General features: G+C 38.1%; 1 protein-coding gene across 1 annotated transcript in view; it reads right to left on the bottom strand.

The window, feature by feature from the left end:
* Positions 1-13,625, bottom strand: part of Pio (zona pellucida domain-containing protein piopio) — a 68,537-nt gene that overhangs the window by 32,806 nt on the left and 22,106 nt on the right. The window contains exon 4 of the mRNA XM_072015011.1: positions 1,264-1,478. Within this exon, the coding sequence (XP_071871112.1) occupies positions 1,264-1,478 (215 nt within the window). The remainder of the gene's footprint in view (positions 1-1,263; positions 1,479-13,625) is intronic.

The following is a 13,625-nucleotide window of genomic DNA, read 5'->3' as shown; positions in this document are numbered from 1 at the left end:
CAGCTGATCGTATGTGGATCACATCGAAGGATTGGAGTTGAATATTAATAAAAGTTTGAATATTTCGCCATTCAAGCGTCAATAACGTTAAGTGGTGGGGATATCGACGATAGTATTGGTCGTATGCGATCGAAGTATAATATTTTTAATTAATAAATACGGATATTTACAAAGCATTGTGCTTCAATTTCTAAACTTTTGCCAGTGACGAGGTAGCACAGGGTAACCATTAATTTTCCCTCAACAAGTGAGAGGAAAGTTTCATCGCTTTTAAAAGCTATCGAAATGTATTGCAATTAATTTTTAAATAATTGGATATCACCAAATATTGAAAGTACTACTGTTTGCGCGGTCTTTAAGCCGCGGACGAGTGTTTCAACTGATTCTAAAATAATTGGGAATATCGGATCGATGATATTATTGCGAATCTATATTTACGATATGTTGTCAATATTATTGATCATGTGCGAGCCCCTTTAGCTAAAGCTCTTCTCTCGCCTCAAAGCTCCTCTTCTTGTCGGGTAGTCGCGCGTACATTCACGCCTCCGCAGTTTTTTTTCACCCGGTGCACAGTGTACGTGGACGTCGAGTCGCATGAGCGATCGTGATCGTTGATCGAGCTTCCTCGTGCTCGAATACCGTAGACATATTCCACTTCTTTTGCTCCGATCTCTTATGTAATCTTCTTTCACGTCCAGAGACTCGCGTCGCGTTCTTTCGCGTATCACGATTAGTCAACTCATCGGAGTTTTTGACTGGGACGAGAAAAGAACATAATTCGATGCACGGAACACTGTAACGATGATTTGACATAGGCTTTTTTGTCGGTTACGGGATACTATGGTGGAGCACCGCATTCTTCAATCATTTTGTTTGAATTATTCTCGAGAGATGGCAATTGCTCATTTAACTTACAATCTTTTAACATGGGAAAGTTGTTTCAAAAAGGAACTTAATTGGTCCATTATTCTATTAATTCATTGGTTCAAACATTTTCGTTTTATTTATTCCTCCGAGAAATGATAATTGCTTATTTAACTTACAATCTTGTAACATTGAAAAATCGTTTAAAAAAGGAACGTAATTGGTCCATTATTCCATTCATTCATGAGTTTAAACAGTTTTGTTTTAGTTAATCCCCTAAGATATGATAATTGCTTATTTGACTTACAATCTTCTAACATGGAAAAATTGTTTCGAGGAGGAGCTTAATTGGTTTAATGATGCTGTGAATTAATTTCTGTATTAATTTTGCTGACTTACCAGCTCGGTGGGCATGGTGTTGCAAGACCTGAGGGGCAGATTGTAGGTTATAGGGGTGCGTTGGCTTCTGTACTCTTGCAAGCAAGAGCTGTTCTTCGACAACCCCCGCGGATACACCAAACCATGGAAATCCGTGTTACCCTCCGTCGAAATGTGGACGATTATCGACTCGCTCGCACACTCGATCTGCACGGTGCTTGCTATCGCAGCGGTTGCTGAAAAATTGCAAAAGCATTGGTATTTCGCTTGTTATTGGTAGATACTTAGTCACTACATTTAGATAATTCTTGGTCTACTTTTTAACGCGCGCTGTGCCAGTGAAAGGAACGAAAATGGTTTCAAATTAGTCAGAAGTGGAGCGCCGTAACATCGACTCGAATTTGATAATAGAATTATCACAGTGAAATTAAATACTAGTAAAAATAAACGCTAGAAGACTGGTGGTTTTTCAGAAATCGGTAGTTCTGTGTAAAGACAGATACTTTGGTTCTTACATATTTCCAATGTGGTTCTTCTCGGTCAATCTTTTAGCCAACTTTCCATAAAGAATTCTCTGCTATGTTTAACTGTAAATCGCAGTTAGGTACGAATGATATAACGGTGCTGTTGGCCGATCAATTACAAACAGTTCGCACTTTTATCATCGGCAACAAGTTGTGTTCAATCGGAGCGTCACATCGTCCGATTAGGATCTCTTCCTACTCGGTCACTGACTGTCTGATACCACGAGTCTGGCACGATAATTTGTTATTGGTAATTCGGTCCACGTTTGTTCGGTCAGCGAGCCGCTAGCTTCGAGTTTAATAACCTCCAGTTCTTATGAATTTTCGACTCGTATTCAGGTTAAAAACAACAGTCACCCATTCCTTGAACGATCGTTATTATAGTGTGACAAAAACTGAACTATATAATCCTTTCAAGTTTCCTTTTTCTTATGCATGTACATTATTTACTGTTCTTGTTTAGGTAACGATACTCGCGTAGTAATCAATTACGTATTAATTAGGTGACTTTTGTAGTTGTTTAACTAGGTATCGATGTATATATATCGATATCCTTGCTCATAATCATTACATATATATTCATAATAGGAAGTAAATCTGAGAAGTCAAGATAGGAGGAAGTTATCAAAATTTGCACTGTATTTTTTAAAGATTAACAGTGATTAGTATTTGCTTGATAATCTAGGAGGATCGATATCGCATTTTATATATCATCGTGATGTTATTACAAATGTAGCAAACAGAGTTCATTCACCGTTTTTTTACGGGATTTGCCGTGAAAAGGAGGAAAGCGTACCGTTTCTTTCTTCGCCCAAGAAAATCTCGCGATTTATCAACAACATATTCTATGACCTGCTATCAGACACAGGTCTAAGTGCGTTCACCCTGAAGTAACTCTTTTATACTTAGTTAATTGTTAAACGAATCATTCGATAATTCAATCATTATCCCATTAATGCGAAAAAGAGTTATCATTAGACTATAGATCTTCGTTAAAACTTACAAATATAAGGGTATCCAGAACATATAACGAAATACACGAACACATGCATATAAAATATCTGAAATAAAGTACTTGTTACAAGCGTGGATATGCACAAGTATCTGGAGTCTAATTATCACAAAATATAAATTAGAATGAACCACGTTCTTGAATCGTCCAGTAGTCATATGCATAAAACATAAGAGCATAAACACATTTTAATCGCTAAACACTTTGAAACCTTTGAAATTTTCCATAGACGGATAACATTCACGTTTCCCTGAATTCGTACGCGTGAAAAGCGAAAAAATTACGCGACATCTTAAAAGCATCGTTATTATAAAACACGGTGACGCTGGTTATTGAAATAACTCGTTTAAAAATAAATTCCCCTCTTTAAACCGAGAGTATCCCTCGATTAATCCGCGAGTGATTAACGGCATCGTCGTTTAGAGAATTACCATCGTGGAGTCAGGCGAGCGAAATGACAATGATCATCTTTGGTTTAGCATTATCGTCTCGACGATGAGGAAACAATGATGAGAGAGTCGTGAACTTGACTCATCGCGGCATCTTTTTCTTACCCGAAGAGTCAATGAGATCTTGGCTAATTTAATTCTTAATACTCGTTGCATCCGCCAAAGGAAACGTCTCTCTGTGAACAGACTTGATCGACGAGCAATAAAAGGATCAAGCTACGACGTGTATCGAAAGGAAACGCGACCGGCAAATGCCAGATAAGGAGACCAATTTTTCCATTAGAGATCGGCGATTTAATGAAATTCTATTAGACTTAATGGCATCAATTTGCTCGAGGAACTCTGAGATTTTCATAAATCCGTTTCCTATACTTCTCTTTTGCAAAGATTCTAGCTTTCGATATCAGTATTATAGGAGCCTAACTGTGTTCGGTGTACTTGCGTACTATTCAAAGTTACGTAAGCGTAAAGATAGCGAGTCCACGCGAGAACTCTATTACAGTAGTAAATAACTAAGTAAGTCAAGGAATTATGTTGAAGATTTTTCCCCGACACTTTCTACAGGGTGTTTCATGCTACTGGGCCAAGTTATACCTAAGAAATGATAGAAGGTAAAAGATAAAACGTAATTATTTTCAATAATAGACGATCCCAGTCATCTTGCACGATTGTAGTAATAAATATGTAGATACCAGTAAAATTGTACAAGTTGCCAATATTAAAAAATAGAATTTACAATAAGAATTCTATTATTTATTCACGTTAAATTATCTACTAAATTATAAAATATATTAAATTTCATTTTTTACTCTCTAAATCTATAAAAACTAACAAGCACTGAAGACCACCTATGAAAATCGATCAAGTGACAAACGATGAAGCGTCAAAATTAGCAGATACACGTTCTCTCTTCGCAGAAAAATTCTCATTCTTGACACTTGCGTCATTCGCCGTTTCAACTCCTCCGTTCTTCGAAACGTTCAATATCGAATAGTGACTCTCTGATTTTCTCCTTCCTTTCTTCAAAACGTGTTGAAAAAAAGGGCAGCGACGAGCATATTTCTCGGAACAGTGGCTCGAGTCGTGAGCCAGCAATTTAATAAGAATCTCTTCGTTCTTGGAAAGAATCGATGAACCGAGCGTGCAGAATCCTCTCGTTTTTCCATTGTCCTTTGCCTTAGATCCGCCACAGGGGAGCAACGATGAAAAACTAAAAAGAAATAACTTGGAAGCGCGAGGCAAAGATGGTTTTCGGTCGACGACCTCTCGGAATCTCGCGTTCACCGGCTTTTTCGATCGCTCTTCGATACTTCCTTCGACTTTCTGATCACTCTATATACATAGTGACTATTATTGACTCAGCTAGCCGAGTGTTACGAGAGCAACGGTGGATTTTCGCGTGCGACTAATTGGCTGTGTTTGCCGGCGGGAAACGTTTGTATAATCTTCGAAGAGAACGATACCGCGATTGCACGCCTGGGAAAGGGTTGTCAACCTTAAATGTCCCTGCGACCGAGCTAATCGCTTCTTCCTTAATCACCGTCCTCTTTGTTTCCTTAATTGAAACGCGTCGGGAAAAGCATCTGGTTTTCACGTTCGATCACTGTTGGATAAGATCATACACGGTGTCTCACATATCTGGAATCTAAATATTACAACGCCTCTTGATCTCATACAAAGTGTCGTAATTCGAGATTATCGAAGAACCATCCACTAGACAAAAATTTATCTCTGTGTTATAGAAACGTATCGTGTACAAATTTCTTTATGTAATTATACCATTTTGATGGAAAATTCCTATATGTATATTACATGGATGATTATTAAAGGCTGATGTCGAAGCTTCATTTTTTCATACAAGATAAAGATCCAGACTATACAGTAAAATTTTATCAATGTAGTCACGATACTCGTATCTTATCGAAATCCTAATAAAATTTCACAATATTTCATATAACATATACAATATACATATATTCATAAAAAAGTTGTCTACGAATCTTCAAATATTTTCATGAGCCATTGTATATCGAATGTTGCTTGCCGTGTATTCTTTCACACTGTTTACCAACCTGTTGGATAGTTATCGACTAGCACCAATGGAAAAATCTCATAAAAATTCTCAAACGAACGCCGAGATGTAATTGTGAGGCAAATAAAAAAGACATGCAAAAATCCTCTTCTCTGAGAGAGAAAGAGAGAGAGAGAGAGAGAGAGTCGTTCGTATGTTAAATCGGAGACACGTGCGCTCGGTGTGTAAGTCACGCCGGAAGTAGAGGGTACTTGACCTTAGGGCTTGCTTTCCTGCACGTACAGCACATCGTAGGTAAATCTCAGGATGAGCGTGCAGAAAAACCGCTCGACCACGTGTTCTCCCTTCGATTTCCCTTTCTTTCTCTTCCTTTCCTTCTCTTTCTCTCAACTTCATTTCCTCTCCGACATCTGAGTCATCCTAGAGGTCTCGCGAGGTGAAACAAAGGCGTGTACGGAGTTGCAATTTGCAAACGACACGCGAATCATGCGGTTTCCGGTACCGAGCTCTTCTCTCGTCTTCTTTCCCTCTTTCGTTGGAATAAAGGTGCGTTGCGTGACAAGGGGACGAGAAACGCGTTCTTTACATACTTTTCTTGGTATTTTAGCCTTTGAAACTTATTTATATGTGCAAGGTGTTTCAAATAGTTGGAGTTTCAGAGACTTCCGAAATACGTAACACTCGTCAGAAAAATGTCTGAATGAATCAACAAATTACAAATTACAGACTATAGATTATTACGGAATTTTACAATTTTATCAAGTAGGATAATCAGTTGACTCGTGATTTTCAAAATATTCTTTTACAACTTGATTTGTTTTTCTGTTTCTTCGTTACCAAACTTGTCGTTATTAAGTAGAACGATATATTGGTGCTGATAAGTTATAGGTTAGTAATTTTATGAGTTTAATCGTGTCAGGCTGGCCGGGGGAATAAAGTGAATTCATCGCGGTGACAGGAAGTTGTACAGCCGACGATTGATTACGTTACCGATATGTTATTCCGCTCATGTTCATCGCGGTGCATTAAAATCTCAAGCACGGAAGTCGCAGAGCTGTTGCATAACTGTGCGTTCCACCGAGTCAGCTTTTGGATATCTCGCTCGGTTAAATATTTTCCAACATTTTGTAATGCGTAATTTCTTTTGAAAAGATTCCCCTCTAATATCACAATTTATCCCATGCAATTGCAATTCGCATTTACGTTATTACCTAAATACCCACAAGCATAATACATATTATATAACTGGGATACCTTTATTCGTATACGGACGATTATGATTCACAATCACGTTTTCGCAATCTCGAATTATTAAAAAGCTTTTCATATTTTCTATTTCGGAATATGTATTTTGGGTTGTTACATTCGCCAGATTATTTAAAATTAGTACGCATTCTTAGTTTCAAATTTCTCATAAATAACAATGTAGACATCTCCAGTTTAGTTACCACAAAATGTGTGTCAAAAATTCTTTCAAACTTGAAACTAATCGTTTCTTCACTGCGCAGTTTCGAATGCGATTTTGAATTTACCAACGAGCATAATTGCGAAGGAAACGGGTTAACGAGCCGAAATTCAGTAAGGCGCGAATCTGCATAATCGGCGAACCGTCTCGTTGCGGTCTCCGGCATTACGAAACTACGGTATTTTGAACGGCTGCCAAGAAATTAGGAGAGGATGCGCCCAGTAGGCGAGCAATTTGCATATCGCGCGCCGCTGGTCACCTACTAATGGAGTTCTTTTTGGGGAAATTTCCAAGTGTATTTTCCTTGAAGTACCTTATATACAGAAAGTTATACATTTTTAAATATTTCGTATAAGTACTACGAATCGAACAATTTTCGAGTTTTATTACTTTTCAAAGATTCCTATCTTCTTTAAAAGAAATCATATGCCAGTGATGTGTGGCGATAGTTGGCTAAAAATAAAAAGCAGTAGACACATTCTTGAGCAGTTAGCGAGGAAATTCCGTTAGACTCGTAAAAATCGTTTCCATTGGCTTCCTTTTCGCGTTATAACTGTCATATTGCACGCGACTCGCGTCTGCATCCTCCGCAACGTGATCCCGCTAACAACCGGAAACTCTAGCAACGTTATGTTCACCGATTAACAGACTTTGGTATACTTGTTCAATTCGATGATCGTAAACTTTGTTCTTGAGCATATTATTCTTTCTAATTTAAAAGAATTTGATTTATCCTGTTTTCCCTTTTATCTTTGAGTTATTCGAAACGGGTAATCGTTCTTCAATGCTGTTGTCCAGCAACAACTTCTCGAGTCTTGCAACTTTATCGTTGCAGCAATAGAAACGGAGAATATATTTTTCTGAACACACAAAGCATACAAGTATGCGTGTCGTTCCGCCTGAAGACGTTAAACAATGGTTTGATCATACGTGTTGGCGAGACTGGAAATTGCAAATACCTCTTCTAAAACCGCAAGGGTAGATTTTCATTCTCCAATTTTCATTATCGAAGTTCCACATAAATTTCAAATTCTAAGATAAAAATGGAATTTCCATTTTATCATTCTTTATCAAGCCCTTTACTATGGTCTGTTGATAACGAATTCACTATGAAACATCATTTTACCCTCATTAATCGTACATATTTCCGACGATACAAGCGGATAATTGCTAATTTTGTCGTTAAGATTGCCAGATTACTCGTTTTTATTTAATATTTTATTCAAAACATGCTGTGATTTCAGTTTAAATAATCTCGTTAGAAGGATCTTAGATGGTCATTGTTACAACACCGTGTCAAATTATGTACATAATGTTGACGTATTACGCATATAGTCTGCAAATAATCCGCAGCTGTAGTACACAAATAATATTATATTTTAAATACAACTTTCATTTTCTACACCTCGAGTTTGTTTAAATATTATATGAAATTTCCAAAGATTTGACGTAAATCTTCCTGTAAATGCACGAACATCTTTAATCTACACGTAATATCGCTTTAAGTACAATTTCTGCTTTTCTACGTTTTTCACTTAAACGTATGAAATTTCTGAGAAGGAAACAGAAATTCCAAGACGCTATTACCAGCGTGTCATAATTGGTACACGCGGAATGCTATGTTTATTAGGAGCCGGCTCTTCCGGTTAGATCTCACCGTTTTCCGTTAAGTCGCAGCTTCTCCTTTTGCCACGCTCCTCCCTGAAGATAATCGTTGCAATTATTCGTAACTTGGTCGCGTAATATCCGTCCGTGGAGCGGCGTAACAGCTGGAAAGGCAACTTCGCGGAATAATCAAGCACAGTTAATAAATCTCTCGGTCGCTTTCCGCGTAATTAACCTTGCGAATACCATTCGAACGTCGTCTTCGTGCTGTCTCGATACCGTCTCATTTGCGATGCATCTCTCTACCAATCCCGTATTTCATTATACTTGCGTGTTTTTCCGACCATCGCATCCACTCGACGTTATTTACCAACATCAAACGTTGTTTGATTCATGAATATATTCGTAACGAAGCAACAGAAGCACTTTTTCAGCTCGTTCAAATATCTTTGGTTTTTTCGAGCTCATTTTCTTCTTTCTCGTTTGTCTTTCAAACGACAACTGCTCGGCATTACAAGAATATCTAGAATCTTATTAATCTTCTTCCACGTTCGTTATCCGCATTTGTTTCATTCCCGAATGCATATTACAACACGTATCACGTCATTTATTTTATATTTTTCGATATATTAATTATACCCTGAACATCTTATCTTCAAAATCTCCTATAAATAGATAAACATAGGCAATCCAGTGATAGCGTGACCGAGATGAGGCCCCATACAAAATATACGGGTGTCCAGGTCGAGTTTATTATTCTACTTGCATAAGCCGCGAACGTGTCCGGTGTTTAAAACGAGAAGAACCAGTCCCTAAAGATATTCGTGAACTTACTCAAATATCTGTAACTGGAATCAGAAAACCTGCCGCAGGATCTGGATCGTCTGGTGTCTGAATTATATTCATAGCCACAGATTATTCCTTAGATTAGATTATTCGTTTTTTACGAAGGGGCTACCGAATGGCTGTCTCCAAAGTACTAGTCATCCGAGTAACACATTCATGTCCACTTTTTGTCAAGGATTAGGAAAGCAGAGGAATTAATCTCTCCGATCAGACGATACTTTGATATAATTAGGTGACTTAATTGGACAACCACTTCGTATCGGTTCGTTGCAAAGTTATATACAGCCGCTTGGCAGAAGTTATTTGCTTAGATTTAAATTGATTTCTCGGTGGTCGTAAAGATGCTCATGTTTAATTCATTAGGTCTATGATGACTCGTAATACTCGTAAGGACTGAACGGTCAAACTCGAGCAAAAACAATTCCTACGCCATGTAATATAAAGAACATATATATATAGTACACCGTGTTACGAGCAAACGAGAAGCGGAAACTATTTCCACGGAAATTCTAAAGAAATTGGATAGAAGAGACTGGCGCGATACAGGATCGCTAGTTCACAGAATAGAGTACACGATTCGAACGATCCTCGACCGAGGGAACCACGATTTCTTAGAAACCATTCCGCCGGTATGCAGTAGTAATCGTGCTGGCCTTGAAGAAAATTGGCAGGTTGTCGTCGAAACCTGCAGCCAAGATCGTCGGTTGCGAAGGCTTTAAACTTCGTGTACACTTGCCGAACCAAGCGTTTTCGGATAGTCGATTCACGACTTTCTTCGCTTCTAGAAATTGAAGCACGATTTTCTTCGTCTATAACCGCGCTTCAACTACGTTTTCGCCAAGTTACCAATTTTTCTGAATTTTCCAATCGCAGAACTTCCCTTGTATGAAACAACTACTCTCTTAGGTTTTATTGCATGAATATTTTCCTGTATTTTACTTCTGCACGCGTATCTCCGTGTAAGAAGAGGCAAACGGTCTAATTCGTTTGGCGAGGGCTGATCGCAAGCGTGGATGCAGTTTTACGATCGCAGAAAGAAACCACTCGTTGCACCAAGGTGCGGAATAGTAACGAAGATTACCGTAACTCCACCGTAAGAGGCTACCACCACGGGCGTAGCCACGGTCATCGCGCTTAGACCAGAACCTGCGAACCGTTATGAATCGTCGTTGTTTTTGCCAGGAACATCCGTCGAAATCCGGACTCTCCCATCATCTTGTCCAATATTTTTTCATTATCGCGAAATCCATTTATAACTATGATAACCGATCAAACCTGTCTTAAACTCGAATTACCGGTATTCTTCCAATTCTTTACGAATACGTTAAATCATTCTTTATTTCTTTTTTCTCAATGTTTTATAATATGAAGTTTCTTGTTAATTTCTTAACGTTAAGGTCCGCTTACGATTAAACATGAAATATCTTTTCGTTTTTATTTACGTTACACCAAAGTACTCCTTTTTAATCATAAAATTACTTATACAGCATCGAATTGTGAAGATCAACAAAAATGTACTTATCGGATTCTTAAAATTCGTAAATCTTAAACGACGAATTTATTTTAAAAAACACTGAAAATCTTCAAGCATCGTAGTATTCATTTCGATAACAGAATGTAAGAGAACATTGACAATGACGGATAGAACGAAAATCTGCTCGATAGCAGAATGGTGTCAATGGTGTGTATAATTAACGGTGAGTAGTTGCGAGCATATGTGCAGAAGAAACCGTTAACATTCGCGATTTTAATGGTACAAGATACACGTGGTCAAGATTCTCCTTCTTCTTAGATGGACCTGTTGGTTCTATGTAAAAGCGGTCAACAGGACTCGATAAACTGTCATCGGATTTTGCACGGATCCAACAATCACGTGTTTCAAAGAAGTCTTAATCGTGGATGCAGTTATGGGTTATCCAAGTATCGATCGATCTTGCGAAAATCTGAAAACACCGTGGCATAGATCATCGTTCAACGACCGTTAAAGGTGATTCCTATGGTCATTGCTTCCACGTTAATCAGAGAAACATCACGGTGTTTGAATTGGATATTGGTATTAGTTTGGGTATACTATTTCTACAGAAATTCACATACTCAATCACTAATAATACATCAATTACGAACTTTAACTTTTTTATCATACAAGGTATTAAATTGAAGAATATTTCATCATATGTACCTTCGAAGGAAGATGTCCGTTCTTTGTCCAGCTTTCAACCAACTGTTGTAACTGTCTTAAGATTTCTTTATTGATTCAACGAAAATTTCGTTTCCATGGAGTCGATCGACTCCAATAGAATCGTAAGATCGTTGGAAGAGTATTATCCTCTAATTAAGGATAAGCAGCAGTTGTTGCCACAACTATACGCAACAACCGCGCACCGTGCAACAACAATAGCCAGCAGGCTGGCAACCGAAGATGAAAAACGTTCGACCCACTTTCGACTCTTTCGAGCAACGTCTCCCCCCTTATCTTTCCAGGATTCTTTTCCACGCACAAAGGCACCGATTGCTCGCGTGCTTCTTCCTCGCAAAACGATTCTTATCCCGAACGGTGTATCGATCCATCGTACGGCCCTGGCCGGGCCCTCGTTATCTTCCTTCAACGTTTTAAAAGCGCCTGCTGCTCTTTCCAGTCTGGCTGATTCCCGCAGCCTTGCCTCGGTATGCTTCGTTGCATCCTCCATTCGAACTTCGTATCCGTCTGGAGAACCCTGCCGTTGTTGTTTTTTCATCTTTTATTTCAGGATTCTCGTGTTTCCTTCGCTTTTTTCAGTCGAGTTTACCTGTCTTGCCTCGCCGAGAATTATAAGCATTGCGTTGGAATTGGTTTTTTAACTAGCGAAGAGTCGAGATTTTGCTTCAGATTAGTTTTTGCAACCGAACTGACGCGTTGTAAATTGGCATTAAATAGGAAAGAGATTAAGTAGGAAATGTTCGTATCTGTAAAAGTAACAAAGATATTCAAAGTGATGAAAGATATGGATCACTTTGTATGCAGCAGTTGTGTGTATGTTAATAAATAATGTATACTTGCGCTAACTACAAACTGCGTTTACCCTGCAGCACGTACCATATTTTTATTACTATACATAGTAGAGTGTAGAGTACGCAAGAATCATCCTCGGACTTTGGCTGAGAGAAAATAGTGGGAGACAAGATGTATGAGATAATAGAGGTGTAGGCCTAAACAGGACAGGTGTATAATGATAATAAATTGCAGGGAGAAGAGGAATCAGTCACAGGATTGGCTGGCACAGAGATCAGACCTGGTCTTTCGTTGACCGGGCTAAACTACTCGAACTGATTGAGCTATCTTCGCTGTCGACAGTTTCTTTACCTCGTAACTTTGATACTCCATCGCCTGCAGTGCAGACAGTCTAATAAATCAGGTATCATTGATCTCTTATATAGACTTTGAAACGAAGTAGTTGAATTGTTTATGTCAGTCGAGCTTCGACATCCTGAAATTTAATTTCGAACTTTGCATAGAATAATCAAACTCGTATATTTTGACACTAATAGGCGCTAACAGACACTATTAATCTTTAATATAATATAATAATAAAAAAGGAGGAAAATATTATGTATATTTTGTATACAGCATATTTTGCTGTTTTCGAATCAAATACTCTGTTTTGGGATACGTGTAACTTAAAAAGGTTATTCATAAGCAAATTTAGAAAATCACAAGGTCATTTCTTATACGTGTATAGTAGCTTGACCCAAATATCGCATTGAATCAAATAACTCTACTTTACCGCAACAGTAGATTCGAATTCCGCTTCTGAAACTTGCGTTTCTTCGTTCGTCTAATGATCATGTACTCGTTTATAGATTGTATCTTGAGATAATGCGTATATTCAGTTAGAAGACGCAAGGACCAAAATGCCAGTAGGGAAGGAGGTAACATAATTCGCACATTACTCTTCGACGGCCTTTGACTCCTCTTGCGGTTCTTCTGATTGTAGCTCGTATCGAAGGAACATTAGTCTCTTCAAAGTAATTTTCAATAATCCGCGTAAATAATAAAATACTAATACTATTTTTCTTTCGATCTTTCATTAAGACATCCCGTTTTAGTCAAAAAATGTCACTAAATTGAACAAATAAGCAAAACTATTTTTATCATAATTTTCCCCATAATTTTCAAATATTATTCTAAAATGTCTTATCAAAATTCTTCCATAGAAAAAAAAGAAAGGAAAAAAAGAAAAAGAGGAGGAAGAGATTCACATGCTGAAAGATGCTTCACTCAAGATGACTTCCTCCGACTCACCAATCCGATTCAAACAAAACGATCCCGAAGCAAGATTCAAGGCTCGAGTTAACAAGGAGTTAAATCTCCTTCCCTTGACACAAGATATTCTCGTTTCTTCGTAACAAGCGCGTAATATCTCGAAATCGTCGTTCGTCATCCACATCCTTCATCCACCTGGCCTTCCAATTT

Source organism: Bombus fervidus, chromosome 12 (genome assembly GCF_041682495.2).
Source record: "Bombus fervidus isolate BK054 chromosome 12, iyBomFerv1, whole genome shotgun sequence".
Classification (NCBI taxonomy): Eukaryota; Metazoa; Arthropoda; class Insecta; order Hymenoptera; family Apidae; genus Bombus; species Bombus fervidus.
The sequence above is the reverse complement of the archived record's forward strand: the minus strand, read 5'-3'. Positions and strand labels throughout refer to the sequence as shown.